This window comes from Scyliorhinus torazame, chromosome 9 (assembly GCF_047496885.1).
Source record: "Scyliorhinus torazame isolate Kashiwa2021f chromosome 9, sScyTor2.1, whole genome shotgun sequence".
Taxonomy (NCBI): Eukaryota; Metazoa; Chordata; class Chondrichthyes; order Carcharhiniformes; family Scyliorhinidae; genus Scyliorhinus; species Scyliorhinus torazame.
In genome coordinates this window covers 229,060,793-229,079,845 of record NC_092715.1, presented here as the reverse complement: position 1 = coordinate 229,079,845, position 19,053 = coordinate 229,060,793, and the positions used below count along the sequence as shown (strand labels likewise).

General features: G+C 50.9%; 1 protein-coding gene across 7 annotated transcripts in view; it reads right to left on the bottom strand.

Moving 5' to 3' along the window:
• frem1a (Fras1 related extracellular matrix 1a) overlaps positions 1–19,053 on the bottom strand; it is a 765,391-nt gene that overhangs the window by 248,764 nt on the left and 497,574 nt on the right. For all 7 annotated transcript variants that reach the window (XM_072517132.1, XM_072517134.1, XM_072517136.1 and 4 more), the window contains 2 exons: positions 12,850–13,102; positions 9,302–9,496 (listed from right to left, as the gene is read on the bottom strand). In XM_072517132.1, coding sequence (XP_072373233.1) covers positions 9,302–9,496; positions 12,850–13,102 — 448 coding nt within the window. The remainder of the gene's footprint in view (positions 1–9,301; positions 9,497–12,849; positions 13,103–19,053) is intronic.

Here is a 19,053-nt window from a genome sequence, read left to right as displayed (position 1 = left end):
CCTTTTTCTTTTTGACGAGGCCTACAATATCACTCGTCATCCAAGGTTCCCGAAAATTGCCGTATTTATCTTTCTTCCTCACAGGAACATGCCGGTCCTGTATTCCTTTCAACTGACACTTGAAAGCCTCCCACATGTCAGATGTTGATTTGCCCTCAAACATCCGCCCCCAATCTATGTTCTTCAGTTCCCGCCTAATATTGTTATAATTAGCCTTCCCCCAATTTAGCACATTCATCCTCGGACCACTCTTATCCTTGTCCACCAGTACTTTAAAACTTACTGAATTGTGGTCACTGTTACCGAAATGCTCCCCTACTGAAACATCTACCACCTGGCCGGGCTCATTCCCCAATACCAGGTCCAGTACCGCCCCTTCCCTAGTTGGACTGTTTACATATTGTTTTAAGAAGCCCTCCTGGATGCTCCTTACAAACTCCGCCCCGTCTAAGCCCCTGGCACTAAGTGAGTCCCAGTCAATATTGGGGAAGTTGAAGTCTCCCATCACCACAACCCTGTTGTTTTTACTCTTTTCCAAAATCTGTCTACCTATCTGCTCCTCTATCTCCCGCTGGCTGTTGGGAGGCCTGTAGTATACCCCCAACTTTGTGACTGCACCCTTCTTATTCCTGCTCTCTACCCATATAGCCTCACTGCCCTCTGAGGTGTCCTCTCGCAGTATAGCTGTGATATTCTCCCGAACAAGTAGCGCAACTCCACCTCCCCTTTTACATCCCCCTCTATCCCGCCTGAAACATCTAAATCCTGGAACGTTTAGCTGCCAATCCTGCCCTTCCCTCAACCAGGTCTCTGTAATGGCAACAACATCATAGTTCCAAGTAGTAATCCAAGCTCTAAGTTCATCTGCCTTACCCGTAATGCTCCTTGCATTAAAACATATGCACTTCAGGCCACCAGACCCGCTGTGTTCAGGAACTTCTCCCCGTCTGCTCTGCCTCAGAGCCACACTGTCCCTATTCCCTAGTTCTCCCTCAATGCTCTCACCTTCTGACCTATTGCTCCCGTGCCCACCCCCCTGCCATACTAGTTTAAACCCTCCCGTGTGACACTAGCAAACCTCGCGGCCAGGATATTTATGCCTCTCCGGTTTAGATGCAACCCGTCCTTCTTATACAGGTCACACCTGCCCCGGAAGAGCTCCCAGTGGTCCAGATAATGGAAACCCTCCCTCCTACACCAGCTGTTTAGCCACGTGTTTATCTGCTCTATCTTCCTATTTCTAGCCTCACTGGCACGTGGCACAGGGAGTAATCCCGAGATTACAACCCTCGAGGTCCTGTCTTTTAACTTTCTGCCTAGCTCCCTGAACTCCTGCTGCAGGACCTCATGCCCCTTCCTGCCTATGTCGTTAGTACCAATATGTACAACGACCTCTGCCTGTTTGCCCTCCCCCTTCAGGATTCCCTCTACCCGTTCGGAGACATCCTGGACCCTGGCACCAGGGAGGCAACATACCATCCTGGAGTCTCTTTCACGTCCACAGAAGCGCCTATCTGTGCCCCTGACTATCGAGTCCCCTATTACCATTACTCTTCTGCGCTTTGACCCTCCCTTCTGAACATCAGAGCCAGCCGTGGTGCCACTGCTCTGGCTGCTGCTGTTTTCCCCTGATAGGCTATCCCCCCCGACAGTATCCAAAGGGGTATATCTGTTCGAGAGGGGGACAACCACAGGGGATTCCTGCACTGACTGCCTGTCCTTTCTGGTGGTCACCCATTTCTCTGCCTGCACCTTGGGTGTGACCACATTTACATAACTGCGATCTATGACGCTTTCCGCCACCTGCATGCTCCTAAGTGCATCCAATTGCTGCTCCAACCGAACCATGCGGTCTGTGAGGAGCTCCAGTTGGGTGCACTTTCTGCAGATGAAGCCATCCGGGACGCTGGAAGCCTCCTGGACCTGCCACATCTCACAGTCAGAGCACAGCACCCCTCTAACTGACATTGCGTCAATTAATTAAAATTTGTCTTTTTTTTTTAAAATACTTTTTTTTTTAATTTCAAAGTTACTGTCAACTATCTGTTTCCTCGCACTAGATTTCTAATAGAAATGCGATAGCTAACTATAATACTCTCCGATCTCTGGCTTAGATATCCTCTAAATTATAATTAAGTTATTATGTTTAATTAGTTCCCAAATACTCAAATTTTTTTTAAATTTAGGTTAGAATCCCAACCAGCCACTCTGGCCACAGCTTTTCTGTGATGTCACTTTAGTTTCCCCCCGACACACACAATTTGAAAAAAGGTATAAAAGTAAAAATAACTTACTTACCTTCTGAGTGTCTTAGATGTTCTCAGGTTCTCTCGCTGACAGAGACTGCTCCTCCACCTCCGAACCTTGACCTGCACAATGCTAATAACATAATAATAATATAATATGGCACTTACCTTACACCAATGGGTCTTATTATTAGGTTAGAGGAGGAGGGCGGGTGGGAGACACTACACGTGTAGTGTCTCGGGTTTCCTCTCCACCAGAATTTATTGGTTGGGGGGGGGACTTGCCAGAGGTCCGTGGGTCGAACTTCCGGTTCCCGCCTTATATAAAAACAAATAAAACAGAAAAGAAGAACAGACACGGGACCAGGCAAGGCTTTTAAATACACTACTCACCTCCAAGAAGGCCCCTACGCACCGCTGCCGCCGAAATCCAAAGGGCTGCTCCTGTAAAGGCAAGGCTTTTTAAAGTAAGTACTCACCTCCCAGAAGGCCCCTGCGCACCGCTGCCGCCGAAATCCAAAGGGCTGCTCCTGTAAAGGTAAGGCTTTTAAATACACTACTCACCTCCAAGAAGGCCCCTGCGCACCGCTGCCGCCGAAATCCAAAGGGCTGCTCCTGTAAAGGTAAGGCTTTTAAATACACTACTCACCTCCAAGAAGGCCCCTGCGCACCGCTGCCGCCGAAATCCAAAGGGCTGCTCCTGTAAAGGCAAGGCTTTTTAAAGTAAGTACTCACCTCCCAGAAGGCCCCTGCGCACCGCTGCCGCCGAAATCCAAAGGGCTGCTCCTGTAAAGGTAAGGCTTTTAAATACACTACTCACCTCCAAGAAGGCCCCTGCGCACCGCTGCCTCCGAAATCCAAAGGGCTGCTCCTGTAAAGGTCAGGCTTTTAAATACACTACTCACCTCCAAGAAGGCCCCTGCGCACCGCTGCCGCCGAAATCCAAAGGGCTGCTCCTGTAAAGGTAAGGCTTTTAAATACACTACTCACCTCCAAGAAGGCCCCTGCGCACCGCTGCCGCCGCAATCCAAAGGGCTGCTCCTGTAAAGGCAAGGCTTTTTAAAGTAAGTACTCACCTCCCAGAAGGCCCCTGCGCACCGCTGCCGCCGAAATCCAAAGGGCTGCTCCTGTAAAGGTAAGGCTTTTAAATACACTACTCACCTCCAAGAAGGCCCCTGCGCACCGCTGTCGCCGAAATCCAAAGGGCTGCTCCTGTAAAGGTAAGGCTTTTAAATACACTACTCACCTCCAAGAAGGCCCCTGCGCACCGCTGCCGCCGAAATCCAAAGGGCTGCTCCTGTAAAGGCAAGGCTTTTTAAAGTAAGTACTCACCTCCCAGAAGGCCCCTGCGCACCGCTGCCGCCGAAATCCAAAGGGCTGCTCCTGTAAAGGTAAGGCTTTTAAATACACTACTCACCTCCAAGAAGGCCCCTGCGCACCGCTGCCGCCGAAATCCAAAGGGCTGCTCCTGTAAAGGTAAGGCTTTTAAATACACTACTCACCTCCAAGAAGGCCCCTGCGCACCGCTGCCGCCGAAATCCAAAGGGCTGCTCCTGTAAAGGCAAGGCTTTTTAAAGTAAGTACTCACCTCCCAGAAGGCCCCTGCACACCGCTGCCGCCGAAATCCAAAGGGCTGCTCCTGTAAAGGCAAGGCTTTTTAAAGTAAGTACTCACCTCCCAGAAGGCCCCTGCGCACCGCTGCCGCCGAAATCCAAAGGGCTGCTCCTGTAAAGGCAAGGCTTTTTAAAGTAAGTACTCACCTCCCAGAAGGCCCCTGCGCACCGCTGCCGCCGAAATCCAAAGGGCTGCTCCTGTAAAGGCAAGGCTTTTAAATACACTACTCACCCCCAAGAAGGCCCCTGCGCACCGCTGCCGCCGAAATCCAAAGGGCTGCTCCTGTAAAGGTAAGGCTTTTAAATACACTACTCACCTCCAAGAAGGCCCCTGCGCACCGCTGCCGCCGAAATCCAAAGGGCTGCTCCTGTAAAGGCAAGGCTTTTTCAAGTAAGTACTCACCTCCCAGAAGGCCCCTGCGCACCGCTGCCGCCGAAATCCAAAGGGCTGCTCCTGTAAAGGTAAGGCTTTTAAATACACTACTCACCTCCAAGAAGGCCCCTGCGCACCGCTGCCGCCGAAATCCAAAGGGCTGCTCCTGTAAAGGCAAGGCTTTTTAAAGTAAGTACTCACCTCCCAGAAGGCCCCTGCGCACCGCTGCCGCCGAAATCCAAAGGGCTGCTCCTGTAAAGGCAAGGCTTTTAAATACACTACTCACCCCCAAGAAGGCCCCTGCGCACCGCTGCCACCGAAATCCAAAGGGCTGCTCCTGTAAAGGCAAGGCTTTTTAAAGTAAGTACTCACCTCCCAGAAGGCCCCTGCGCACCGCTGCCGCCGAAATCCAAAGGGCTGCTCCTGTAAAGGTAAGGCTTTTAAATACACTACTCACCTCCAAGAAGGCCCCTGCGCACCGCTGCCGCCGAAATCCAAAGGGCTGCTCCTGTAAAGGCAAGGCTTTTTAAAGTAAGTACTCACCTCCCAGAAGGCCCCTGCACACCGCTGCCGCCGAAATCCAAAGGGCTGCTCCTGTAAAGGCAAGGCTTTTTAAAGTAAGTACTCACCTCCCAGAAGGCCCCTGCGCACCGCTGCCGCCGAAATCCAAAGGGCTGCTCCTGTAAAGGCAAGGCTTTTAAATACACTACTCACCCCCAAGAAGGCCCCTGCGCACCGCTGCCACCGAAATCCAAAGGGCTGCTCCTGTAAAGGCAAGGCTTTTTAAAGTAAGTACTCACCTCCCAGAAGGCCCCTGCGCACCGCTGCCGCCGAAATCCAAAGGGCTGCTCCTGTAAAGGTAAGGCTTTTAAATACACTACTCACCTCCAAGAAGGCCCCTGCGCACCGCTGCCGCCGAAATCCAAAGGGCTGCTCCTGTAAAGGCAAGGCTTTTTAAAGTAAGTACTCACCTCCCAGAAGGCCCCTGCACACCGCTGCCGCCGAAATCCAAAGGGCTGCTCCTGTAAAGGCAAGGCTTTTTAAAGTAAGTACTCACCTCCCAGAAGGCCCCTGCGCACCGCTGCCGCCGAAATCCAAAGGGCTGCTCCTGTAAAGGCAAGGCTTTTAAATACACTACTCACCCCCAAGAAGGCCCCTGCGCACCGCTGCCACCGAAATCCAAAGGGCTGCTCCTGTAAAGGCAAGGCTTTTTAAAGTAAGTACTCACCTCCCAGAAGGCCCCTGCGCACCGCTGCCGCCGAAATCCAAAGGGCTGCTCCTGTAAAGGTAAGGCTTTTAAATACACTACTCACCTCCAAGAAGGCCCCTGCGCACCGCTGCCGCCGAAATCCAAAGGGATTTCGGCGGCAATCAAAATCAAAATGACGGTGCTCCCAAGGTTTTTGTTCCTGTTCCAGTGCCTCGCCGTGTTTATCCCGAAGGCTTTTTTCAGGCGGGTTAACAGGAGTATAATGGGGTTTGTGTGGGCGCGAGGGACTCCGAGGGTGAGAAGGGTGTTCCTGGAGCGGAGTAGAGATAGGGGGGGGGGCTGGCGCTGCCCAACCTCTGTGGGTACTACTGGGCCGCCAATGCGACAATGGTGCGCAAGTGGGTGATTGAGGGGGCTGCATGGAAGAGGCTGGAGACGGCGTCCTGTGTGGGTTCGAGTCTGGGGGCGCTGGCAACGGCACCGCTGCCACTCCCTTCAAGGAGGTATACCACGAGCCCGGTGGTGGTGGCGGCCCTCAAAATTTGGGGGCAGTGGAGGCGGCATAGGGGGGGAAGTTAGGGCCTCGGCGTGGGCCCCATCATGGGGGAACCAGCGGTTCGCCCCAGGAAGAACAGGTGGAGGGTTTTCGGGGTGGCACAGGGCAGGCATACGAAAGTTGGGGGACCTGTTTGTGGACGGGAAGTTCGCGAGCTTGGGTGAGCTGGAGGAGAAGTACGGGCTCCCCCCGGGGAACACCTTCAGGTACTTACAGGTAAGGGCGTTTGCCAGCCGGCAGGTGGTGGAATTCCCACGGCTACTGCCACACACAGTACATGACAGGGTGCTCTCGGGGGGGGTGGGTGGGAGTGGGGAAGATCTCGGAAACTTACCAGGTGATGCAGGAGGAGGAGGAGGCCTTTTTGTTTATGTTATTTACACTGGAAGGGTCTGAGGGGGTGTATACACCTGTTGTCTTAAGTCGGGGTGTTAATGTTAATTTATTATTTAGGGGGGGGGGGGGGAGGGGTTTGGGGGGTTGCTTTTTTAGATTGTGTTTTGTACTTAACCCTGTTGGGTTCTTTTTTCTTTCTCATTTTGTTATTGATATTTTATGAAAACCTTTAATAAAAATTATTTTTTTAAAAAAATAAACTAAATTGGTCCAGAGACCTCCGGGTCTTCCTGGATATCCGTTGCACTGCCTGAGGCTCAGCACTCTTCTGAGAAATCAAATTGTCAACAGTGGACATCACCTCAGGAGGTACCACCTCAATGACAGACGAATTGGCCTCACCGCCTCGACGGGAGCACATGGTGGAGTAGATTCAGAACCTCCTGGCTTCCCTTGGCCAGACGGAGTTACAGGAGTGTTCATGATGTTGTGGGTCTTGTGGGGTCAAAGCTGGGGGCAGCACCGCTTGAGTCCACAAGTGGTTGACGTGTTTCCTGATGGTCCTCCCATTGATATTGATCACATAAAACACTGGCCCCGACTGGGCCACAACTCGTCCTGCTAACCAAGATTGACCTGAAGCAAAATTACAGACCAAAATTGGGTCTCCCACTTGGAACAACCTGTCGCCCCTCTGCTCTGACCAATGAGGCCTAACATGCCTCCCCACTCTTCGTCAAATTTGGGAACACAAGATCCAACCTTGTTCTTAACCGACAGCCTGTGAGCAGGTCAGCAGATGTGACTGCCGTGGTGGAATGGTGTTTCAGTTGTACAACAAAAAAACGTAGCCAACCGCTGGCAAAGAGGTTTATCCGATTGCTTTTGCATTCTTGAAGGTCGGAATGGCCCTCTCAGCCAATCCGCTGGCTGGTATGGGGCTGTCATTGTGCGTCGTATACGATTTTCCCGTACAAAAACCTGGAAATCATTGCCAGTAAAAGGGGTGCCATTTTCCAAAACAATTGGTTTGGGAAACCCATGAATGGCAAACACTTGGTGCAAGGCATCCACTGTGGCCGCTGAGAGAGTCGTCCCTATCTCTTGAACCGATTGCCACTTAGAGTGGGCATCCACCAGGACTGAAAAAATCTTGCCCATTAAAGGACATGTGTAGTCAATGTGGATCTGGGTCCACGGGCAACGTGGTCATTCGCCAGGGTGAAGGGTGGCAGATGGCGGTAAGGACTGCTGCATTTGGCATGAATGGCACTGTTGAATCAATTCTATGATGGTTTTATCTACGTCTGGTCACCAGATGTAGCTGTGTACCAGCATCTTCATCTTTGTCTTCCCAAGGTGGGCGCTAAGTACCTCCTGTAGGAGGAGCCCCCTCGCTGGAGTTGGGACAACCACTCGTGATCCCCACAGAATCACGCCATCCACACTGGTCAACGCGTCCTGACGAGTGACGTAGGGCCTCAGTTGCTCAGATTTTCTCATAGCGCCACCAAGTCTGTATCATACTTTTCATTTTTCAAAGTATCGAGTCTCTTTGTGTTGAGCTTCAGATATGTCCAGTGGACACGAGCAGAGTGTCCAGGAAATTCAAAGCCAGAATGAATTCCTGAGGTACAGGTGGTGGTAGAATGCTGTTTGGTCGTGGCAGGCATCTTAATGCATCCACATTTGGAATTTTTGTGCCAACCCAATGCTGGAAAGCAAAATTGTAGCCCACCAACATCAAAGCCCAACGTTGTATGGGCAGTATGGGCTTGACCTCCTTGAAATGGTCCAATAATGGCTTATGGTCGGTTACTAGGTCAAACCGCGGACCATATACATATTGGTGGAATGTTTTCACACCGAATGGAATTACTAAGCCTTCCTTCTCAATGGGCATAGTTGCATTCTGCTTCTGAAAGGGTTCTCAAGGCAATGACGATAAGGCGCTCCGAAGAATCTCCCACTTTGTGGGATAAAACTGCCCCTATACCGTAAGGAGATGCATCACATATCAGCACCAGTGACTAACATGGCATGGGCGGCACGGTAGCACAGTGGTTAGCCGGTTGCTTCACAGCTCAAGGGTCCCAGGTTAGATTCCCGGCTTGGGTCACTGTGCATAGCCAGCACGTTCTGTGTCTGCGTGGGTTTCCACCAGGTGCTCCGGTTTCTTCCCACAGTTCAAAGATGTGCAGGTTAGGTGGATTGGCCATACTAAATTGCCCTTAGTGTCCAAAAAGGTCAGGTAGGGTCACTGGGTTACGGGGATAGGATGGAGGTGTGGGCTTAAGTGGGATGTGCTTTCCAAGGGCCGGTGCAGACTCGATGGGCCGAATGACCTTCCTCTGCACTGTAATTTCTATGATTCTATGATATGAATTGGACATTCTGAATTCTCCCTCATTGTACCTGAGCAAGCGCCGGAGTGTAGCGACTAAGGGATTTTCACAGTAACTTCATTGCAGTGTTAATGTAAGCCTACCTGTGACAATAATAAAGATTAAATTAATTTAATTAAATTAAGGCGAACCATCATCTTGGGAATTCCCTGGAAGGTTTTCCAATGTACACTAAAATAGCACAGGCTGACGCAAAACTGAATGGTAGTCTAGTATATTGAAGAGGCCTTTGTGAGCATTTATTGTGGAAAACGTCTGAGACTCTTCGTCCAATTCTCGTTGCACAAAGGCATGACTAAGGTCCAATCTTGAATAGGTAACTCCCCCCCACCAGCTTAGTGTAGAGGTCATCAATTCTGGGAATTGGATATCGATTAACCTGAGCAACCCGATTTATGGTTAGTTTATAGTCCCCCACAAACTCTTTTCGAACAATTTTGTTTAAGGGCAGGGACTATTGCTGCCGCCCACTCCATACCTCTTGCCCACTGGAACCATCGAGTCTGCAGTATTCAGATTATAGATCAATATAAAATCAGCACTTTATTTGTTGTTTTCTTACCAATGATAATTCTCGGCGGCTGATTGTTGATGGGCATAACGGTAATGTTGAGATCATAAACAGGGAGATCCTCATGCATAGGTAATGGAGGGGGAAGTGGTTCCTCATAACAGCAGCCTTCCACTGTACCTCCATCCCAATCCGAGATAACAAAAGTAATGGTGTCAAAACTGGGTGCTAAGCCCAGCTCACCACCTGAGTAGAGGGAGAAATTAAACAGCGAGAATCATTATTCAAATAAAATAATTCATCAGGATTTTCTTCTTAGTCCTCAGTCTTAAATTAACAACAGGAATTCAAATCACAAGCGGCCAAAATTGAATGCTAGTCAATGTGGGTATTCTATTTTCCTTCATCTTTTATCAGTTGGTGCCTTGAGAAGGGATTCATTTGTGCTGGGCTGCAATTCCATGAAAATTGAATGCTTCCCAATATTTTAAATTACCTTGTTCACCTTGGAGGTATCACCCAATCCTATTCTTACCCAACATTTTTCTGCACGGATAGTGATCGGGAGCTGAAAACCTGTGTTATTTTACCAAATATCAATGGGTGCTGAGTTCAGTTGAAGCCTCCCTCCTACTCCCTGGTGGAGACTGATTAAGCCAGTAGAAAGTAGCATGCCTCCTGGTCTATTTTACTTCACCTTTTCTTTCATCCTTTTCTTTGTCTTAGCATCAAAGATTTTATTACAACAATATAAGGTTTCTGTTCAATTTTGTCTTCACATATCTAACCTAACAAAAGGGATCGACAAGAAAATTGGCCAAAGGAGGAACATGACTTCAGAAGAAACCTGAAGGAATAAAACTCAGGGAGGAGAAGGAAGAGGAGATTATTGAAAATAACTTACAGGGAAGAAGGTAAATGGGTGGGGGGGGGGGGGGGGGGGGGGGGGGGAGACTTGTAGCTGAAAGAGGACCTGAGACAAGTCCAGAGTCCTTTTCAATTAATACTGGCTGCCTCCAAGGTGCAAATGGCCTCTATTTTTATCTTTATCAGAGCTGTCAGATTTTCCAGCTCATCAACATAAAAATAGTCTCAATATGTTCCTGATATGAAAGCTTTTTGTTTGCAATTAGCATTGTACAAGAGTCTGCAAAAAGCCCACCCAAAAAATAATGTGAACAGGAAGTCATTTGGAGCAGTTCCAATTTCCAAAATGTGACAGGTCATATTAAATCTATCTGTCACGGTTTCCCCAATGTTCCATTTACTTGTCAGTAATATACAGTTCCTTACAAGTACCTTGACACATAGCTTAGAGTTGGCTCTTGTCTGCTCCTCAACTGATATAAATGAATTTGTAAATACAAGACTGTAACAATCAAACATGAGCAAATTCTCTGGTCCTGGCAAGAAGGAACATTAGAAGCAGGTTAAACCCCCAAATCTGCTACACCATTTAATTAGACAATGGCTGATATTCACCTCACCTCAATTTCCCCAGTTAAATAAGACAAATGGAATGTTGGTGTTTATTGCAAAAGGACTGGAGTATAAATGTAGAGAAGTGTTGTTGCAATTGTATAGGATCTTGGTGAGACCACATCTGAAGTATTGTGTCTAGTTTTGGTCTCCATTTGAGGGAGGATGTAGTGGAACTGGAGGCAGTTCAGGGGAGGGTAACCACATTGATTCTGGAGATGAAAGGGTTGACATATTGGAGACAAATAAACAGTTTGGGCTTATACTCATTGGAGTTTAGAAGGATGATTGGGGGTCTGATCGAGGTGTATAAAATACTAAATGGGATTGATAAAGTAAACAAAGACCAAATGTTCCCCCTTGTGAGGAAATCTAGAACGAGAGGTCGCATTAAATGGGCGCGATTCTCCAGCCGCATTGCGCTCTCGCGAAAGCACAACGCAGCCAGAGAATATTGGAGGCCTGCAGCGAGCCTTCCAATAGCCTCAGCACCTTTCGGAATTCACTGAAGTCCCGCAAGGCGTTGGAGTCGGAACTCCACCCCAAATGGGCGTGACCCAGCGCTACTCCTGGAAGTAGGTTGTAAACCTACTTACGACCTACTCACCCGGGATCCACCGGCGTCCATCGATTCTCTAGCCTCCCCAGGGAGCCTGCAGCCGGGCATTGATCAGTGCTGGTCCACACAAACGTGGACCAGGTGGAATGGCACCCCGGGGCTCTCCCGGGCCATTAGAGACCTCTGGGAGGTCAGGGTAAGTGCAAGGTGGCTCCCTAGCCCTTCCCCTGGAACATGAGCACCATGGAACTCCCCAGCTGGCACTGCCAAGTCAGCAGGAGTACTGCCAAGGTGCCCAGATGGCACTGTCAAGCCACGAGTACTGCCTGGGTGCCAGTGCAAGGGTACCCAAGTGCCAGGGTGGCACTGCCATGGGCCAGGGGCAAGGGGGGGCATGCTCATGAAATGAGGGTGGAGGGGGGTTTGAAGGGTGGGGAAGTGCAGGGAAGGTAAGTAGGTGCCTCTGGGCGGTGACGGGTGGGGGTCCTGCGAGGAGGCCCATAAGCTAGGGCTCATAGAATCATCTCTTAAAAGCTGATTGGGTCCCTGATTGGGGCCATGATGATCGGTTGTCCCAGTTGGGACTTTTGAGTTGTATGGAGCGTTGCGACCTTTTCATTTGGCTAAAAATAAAATATGTTTGGATTTACCTTCTCAGGTCTCCTTAGTTTTATAGTTGTGGAAACCAGTGAACCACTAACAGGGTATGGGGTAATGAACTAATGTCAACTGAGTCCTTGGGGTACTGTGAACAAACAGCTGTTGTAATTGTGAGAATAGATTTTTCCAATTCTCAGACATAGGGAGGCTGTTTTTTTTATTTTGAAAAAGTTGGGTATTTAAATAACATGACAGCTTGATACTTCTGCTTACCTTAAGAACCCTTCACGAGATTTCACATCTCCTCCATAAATACATGACTACCCACTGCAGGATAAAGCCCTTACTAAAACCTGTTAAAACTCAGAGGAAAGTTCAAGTGGCCTGGCTGAGTTTAGGTTTCCATCATGAGTCACACTCTACCCCTTTTTACTGGTGAAAATGGGACCTGTCAGAAATGGGTAAGGGCTTCTGAATCCTCGTCCTGTCTGCCAATTTTAAATGACCATGGAATCTCCACGACTGTACAAGAATCCAGCCCCTGAACTTTGTTTCTCTCCCCGTAAGGACTTTGTGCTGAGCTCTGCAGGAATCCATTGGAAATCCCTTTCCAGTCACAATAGCACCTGTTGAATTTTGCTTTGCCTCTTGTCCTTTTCATGACCTCAGGATGTCTCAAAACATTTTATGGCTAATGAATTACTTTTCAAGTATAGTCACTATGTGTTGGCGAAATACTGCAACCAATGTGTGAACGGTAAAGTCCAACAAACAGCAATGAGGTAACTTTGGTTGAGGAATAAATATTAGCCAGAACACTAGGGGCTCTCAGCCCAAGGGGCCTTTTATATCCACCAGAAAGAGCAAATGGGCCTTGGTATAATGAATCATCTGAAAGGCATTAACAGGTGTAGCCATGTGTTAAGATGACAGCAACATTAATTAAGGATGGACTGCTTACCAGTGTGAATGTACATCACTGTTCCAGCAATAATATCTGCCTGAGAAAAGTGATCAACAATCTGGCTGCCCTTCTGTACCTTCCCATGAAATGGTTGCCGTGCAATCATAAACATCAGCTTATCATTGTTGCTGTCAATGTCAGTGGCATAGAGATTTTCAGTTGTAATAGTGACTTCTTTCCCTTCAAGGCAATGCAACATGGGGTTCAGACCAGGCTTCATTGCTGGAGGTTCATCATTCACTGGCGATACCTAGAGTGGAAACACACAACACTAAGAACACGTGGACCATAATAGAAATGTCTAATTACTAATCTCTTGTGCGTGACGTTGACAACAGGATTAAAGCTCACAGGGAGCCAATGTTTCCCATTTCCTGCTAAGTTGTCAAAATAATGTCAATCACTAAATATCAAATGCTATTGCAGCTAACAAATTGACCAAAATGCTGTGTTAAACACTTTGGTGTGGATCTTAGGTTGGATTCTCCCTCCCACCAGCCCCGTTTTCCAGCGTGGCGCACCCCCGGCTGACAATGGGATTCTCTGTTCCTACAGTCAGCCAATGGGTGGGTCACCCTACACTGTCAGGAAATGCGCGGGCGTGGGTGCGCTGCCGGTGGGGCAGAGGATACCACCGACGGAGAATACTGCTGCTTGACTTTATTGTAAAATTGGCAGATCATTTCACACATTTCCAATTTTTGTTTGAATTAACTTCAAAGTATTAAATTCAATTGCTTTATACTATTATGCAAAATTATTTTCATTCCCATTGACTCAATAAATTCTAGTCTGCTGGATAATTATTTTCAGCCTTAAACTGAATGACACTGGGACTTCCATGCATTATGAGATCTTCATTCAAATCCATTAGTCTGGGGCAGGCATCTGCAAACTGTGTCATTAGAGGAAAAGGATTCTCTGGAGAATAGGACTCATCGAATACTTTGTTGTAATAATGGGGAAACATTGTTGAGAATGTTTCCTGTCTACAAGGCATATGCACCCTATTTTATCGATATGAACTGTGGAAATCCCTTGTACATGCCACAGAAGATCCCTCAATCCTCTGGAGTAGAGCTCTTTGTGTTTGTTTTAGTCATATAACTATGTTTTACTTCTTCTCCAGGATATGGCTGCAGTAGTTATGCCACTTTACTATGCTGTGGTCCTAATTATATTTGCCAAAATAGCATCAATGTTATAAGGATTCTTCCCCCGAGAACAGAGAAAGTTCAGGAGAAATTGAATAAAGGTGTTACAAATGGTGAGGGATTTTCAATGCGTAAACAGAGAGAAAATGTTTCCATTGACAGGAGAGGACACAAATTTTACGGCTGTGTCGCGCTTGAGCGAGAACTCAATGCACCGTTAGATTGAGGGCGAGGCCAAAATTGAGAACTGCGCCGGACGCCAATCAGTTTGCGATCTAACTGGCCTGTTCCCGTTGGCATAATCAGGATCACGGCATGGTGTGGCAGAAACCAATAATCACCATGCCAATCTCCATACAATTAATGGAACAAAGCCTATCGAACAGCCTCCCGTGATCTAACCGCCTTCCCAGCAAGTGGTCACACAGGCGATTAGTACACCTTTTTAAAAACGTGAAGCTGGCAGAATGGATGCTGTGGGAATCTGAGGAGGTGAGTAGTCATCTTCGCTCCCGAGCAATGAGGCCTGGGGGCACTGGGGTTGTTGCCCCAGTGCTCCGGGAGGGGGAGATGGGCGCCTCAGCACCCGCGGGTGGGCCATGTCACCCCTGGATCATGAGTACCTGTTATAAGGCAGACCCAGCCCCTGCCTGTCTGTACCACCGACCATCCATAACTCTGAAAGCTACTCGCAGTTAAGTGAGCTCCCAAGTGGATTCCCGTGGGAAGGCGTGCCATGTAGTATGTGGGAGTTATTGCCTAGCATCCCAATCAGACCGTGATTGCTGGACACTGTTCCTGAACACTGCAAGAAGCAACACCACGGTTGCAGCAGCCCACATCAGAATACCCAGTGACAGTGTCCCAGCAGCAGGGACATTTCTGTGACCAGAGGGTGTGTGTGCAGGAATGAGTTTGGTGCCCGTCCAGGTAACGTTACGTGTGGGTGCCCAGGACACAATGGGTCCAGTGACCAGGGGCTCCCGCTGCGCGTTGGATGGCAGGGGATGTGGGGCGGTGGGGGGAAAGAGGGGGATGCAATGGGGGACTGAAGGGGCCCGGAGTGGAAGACACTGCTGGCCGCCAGTCTCTCACCCTCTCCAATTCCTTACAGGTATTACACGAGATGGATAATATCTTGGACTCCACAGAAGCTACCCTTGCGGTGCTGCTGGCAGGCCAGGCGGCAAGACGCCAGAGGCGGCGCCAGCAGAAGCTCGAGGCAACGACTCATGTGCTGGGGCTCGCCTAACACCCTGAGGACCCAGCCGCCCATCATGCCAAGGAGGAGCTGGGGAGGCCGGCGTCGGTCCAAGGTGTACAGGCGTGGCTGGTCTTTGGAACAGATATGGATAGAGTGTGCCGCAGGAAACTCCTCCTCAACAAGAGACGGTGCGGCACCTGTGCCATGTCCTCACGGACTTAGCAGCCCTGTGGAGGAGGAGGATCCCCGCTCCCGCTGGCTGTCAAGGTCACTGTAGCCCTGAACTTCTACGCCGCCGGGTCATTCCAGGGTTGAGCGGGGCTTGCGTGGCATTTCACAAGCTACAGCCCACAAATACATCTGTCATGTCATGGATGCCCTGTTTGCCCGGGCAGCAAACTATATCAACTTTGATCTGGACCAGGCCCAACAAGATGCCTGGGCTGCAGGATTCTCCGTCATTGCCAGGATGCCCCAGGTATAGGTAATAGATGGCACAAAAGTCGCCTTGCGCACATTGGGTTGTCAGGGATTGTCCTACATTAACAGGAAGGGGTTCCACTCCCTGAACGTCTAGCATGAGCACGACCACCACATGAAGATCATGCACATGTGTGCACGCTATTCAGGGAAAGTGCACGAGTTACAGCTGGGGCAGTCACAAGACACCAGCCTCTTCGATAGACACACTAGGATGGCCGGTTGGCTCTTGGGGGATAAGGGGTACCCACTGAGGACGTGGCTCTTGATGCCAGCACGGAGACCAATGACCGATGCAGAGACCTGATACAATGAGGCCCATGCGGCCACCGGGGTTGTCATTCGGCAATGCCTCGGACTCCTCAAAATGCGTTTCTTTAAAAAAAAAAAAAAAAATTTAGAGTACCCAATTATTTTTTCCAATTAAGCGGCTATTTAGCGTGGCCAATCCACCTAACTTGCACATCATTGGGTTGTGGGGGTGAAACCCACGCAGACACGGGAAGAACGTGCAAACACCCAGTGACCCAGGGCCGGGATTCGAACCCGGGTCCTCAGCACCATAGGCAGCAATGCTAACCACTGTGCCACCGTGCTACCCTCTCAAAATGCGGTTCTGATGCCTCAACTGCTGTGGTGCACTGCAGTACAACCCCCAGAGGGTCACCCGCTTTGTGGTAGTCTGCTGTGCCCTCCACAAGCTGGCACAGGAGTGGGGCAATGTGCTGGAGGTAGAGGGGGAGGAACATACGGCCATGTCCGAAGAGGAGGAGGACAAGGAGGTGCGAACTAGGAGGGGCTGGAGGACGAGCCTGGGGAGGACCTGCAGGACCAGCGGAGGATGGAGGACAGGCGGCAGCAGTCAGGAAGGCTCTCATTCTCACCCGCTTCGCATTGGATGTAGCTTCGTCCGTCATCCCACCCCGCCCCTCTCCCTCCCCACCCATTCTGCCCTCCCCCCACCACCACCCTGTTCCATCCTCCCAAAGTCACCCCAGGGTTGCAGGACTGTGTTGACACCGTCAACGGGTCGCTGTTGAAGGCAGGGAGGTGATGATAACATGCTGAGAGCTGAGCACTGGTGCTCCTCAATCAATGCCAAAGTCTGATTTCTGCCTGTCTGCTGAGTGCTCGCCCACACCCACCACGTGCACATGGTGTGCCTGGGGGAGAATCCAGGACCACCATGCCCGGAGGACTGGGGCAGGGGATTGGTGGTTGGCTAGCGTTGCGGAAGAAAGTGCCAGAGGTGCCGTATTTATCGGGTGCAACAATTTTTAATGCTGTACACGTGTCCCCAACTAGCCCCAGCTCCCGATGGTGTTGCCCGCCGTTCCCCACCCATCCCAACCCCTTCCCCACCCTCTCGCCTTGCCCCCTCACCCTGCCCGGCCCCCTTTTTCCCCCTCACTCCCCAACCCCGTTCCCACCCAGTTCTCTCTCAGTGATCCTCGACCAGTTTAGTCTTCTGAGCTCTACCATTACATCTAACTGTGTCCCAGGATGCATGTCAGAGGTGGAGGAAGACAGCTGCTACCGCATCCAGTGGCCTTCGATGCCCCTGACCGGCGTCCTCTGTGGGCCTTGAGGCCAGAGGGCCCTGGCCCACTTGCCGGTGGCAAGTGCCTTGCCATGCCACCCTGTTCTGGTGCTGACTCCGAGGCGCACCGTTGCAAGGGGGTGGAACTCGGGTAAGCTAGTGGCCACCATTGCCACTCCATAGGGTGGCTCCGGGTTGGAACCAAGCACCTCCTCCTCCCGGTTGATGCCAATAGGGCCCTGGCGGTCACCTCGGTGTAGAGGGGCAGCGGCAGATGGGTCGAGCCCTGGCATCCCCGCTTCATCTGGCTCCCCAATGTCTGCAGCACAATGTCAATGCCCTTGGCGATGCTCATCAGTGACTGGGACATACTCTGGAGTGCCCTGGCAATGCCCACCTGAAACTGGGACGTGCTCCGCAGCACCTCATACTGGTCCACCTGGGACGGGGAAATGTCCCCCAGCGAGTCGAACATACTGCCGAGGTGCTCAGCATGGTCATCTCTGACTGAGCCTTGGACACTTCCACTCATGCTGCCGACGTCGTGCACCAAGCTCTCCACTGTGGTTGCGACCCAAGCAGTGTTGGCCTCGGTGCCACACATTGCCTACGCCCGTAGCCTTTGGGAGTCCTCCAATCAGCTATGGGCCTGCTGGAGTTTCGCTGACATCCCCCTCTGAATAACGCGGCCGCACCCTATCGACTGCACCAGCTGTGGGTAAACCTGGTCTGGAGGCTCAGCATCTGACTGGGACCCAGCTGGGTCCTGTGATCCAGCAGACCGCCAACTGCTGTCTCGCTGGGGGTTCCTGCCTCAGCCTGATGTGCATCAGCAATTGTGAGGTGCTTAGCAGAATGTGCCCCAGAGGCCTGACCGATGAATGTCTCTGCGCTGGTGGAGAGGATGGGGGGCGATGACAGCTGTGCAACGGAAATGGTGGTCTCCTCGAAGCTCCCCTCGGAGGTATTCTCATGGGAAGCGGGGGGGACCACCCTGGTTGGGCCAGCACCATCAGATGGATGGATGCGGGATAATGGACATGTGGTCAATGGGAGGGATGGGTCAGTCTGTATGACATTAACAGCTCAGGTGTGATAGGTCATATGGGTGGGGGAATGGTGGATCCTCACCGCTGTGCAGTACACCAACCTCTACTTCAGTGACCAGTCTGTCCTCGGCCACCCCGTGACCTTTCGTCATAGAGGGTGAGTTTGATGTCCAGCACTCCCGCGGCCCGTCTGGGTCCTCTCCGTCTGTTGTGGGCCAATGACTCCTGTGGGGACACAGAGGGGTCTAGTGAGCCGCACGTTTTATTCATCGTGGGTGGCGGGGGTTGGGGGCCGGCATTCGTGGCTCTGCTGAACATGGGTGGGCCGGAGCACAGTTGGTGCTGTGCGGGGTCGGTGACAGGTACATGGTCGTGGGGGCTATGTAGAGGGTAGGGCCATTGCCAACTCACCCATGCGACCCGCTGGAGGTCTTTGATCTTCTTACGGCACTGGATGCTGGTCCTCTTGGTGATGCTCCCCGAGTTGGCAGTCGCTGCCACCTCCTCCCAGGTGACAATGGCTGCCCTGTGGCTGATCTTGCAAACCTCTCGGGGAAACAGGGCATCCCGTCTGTACTTGACTGTGTCCACAATCTGGCCAGGTCCACATCTCCCAATCATGGGTCTGGTCTCCTTGGTGGCTTGGCTGCAAGCTGTGTGGAGTTTGCTCTGCAGGATTGGTTTAAGTGTTGCTCCCCCTTGTTGGCAGGGAGCCTGCGTGCCCGGTCCCGGCGAATCAGCTGGAGGGACCATCATTTGCGGCGTGAAGCCCGT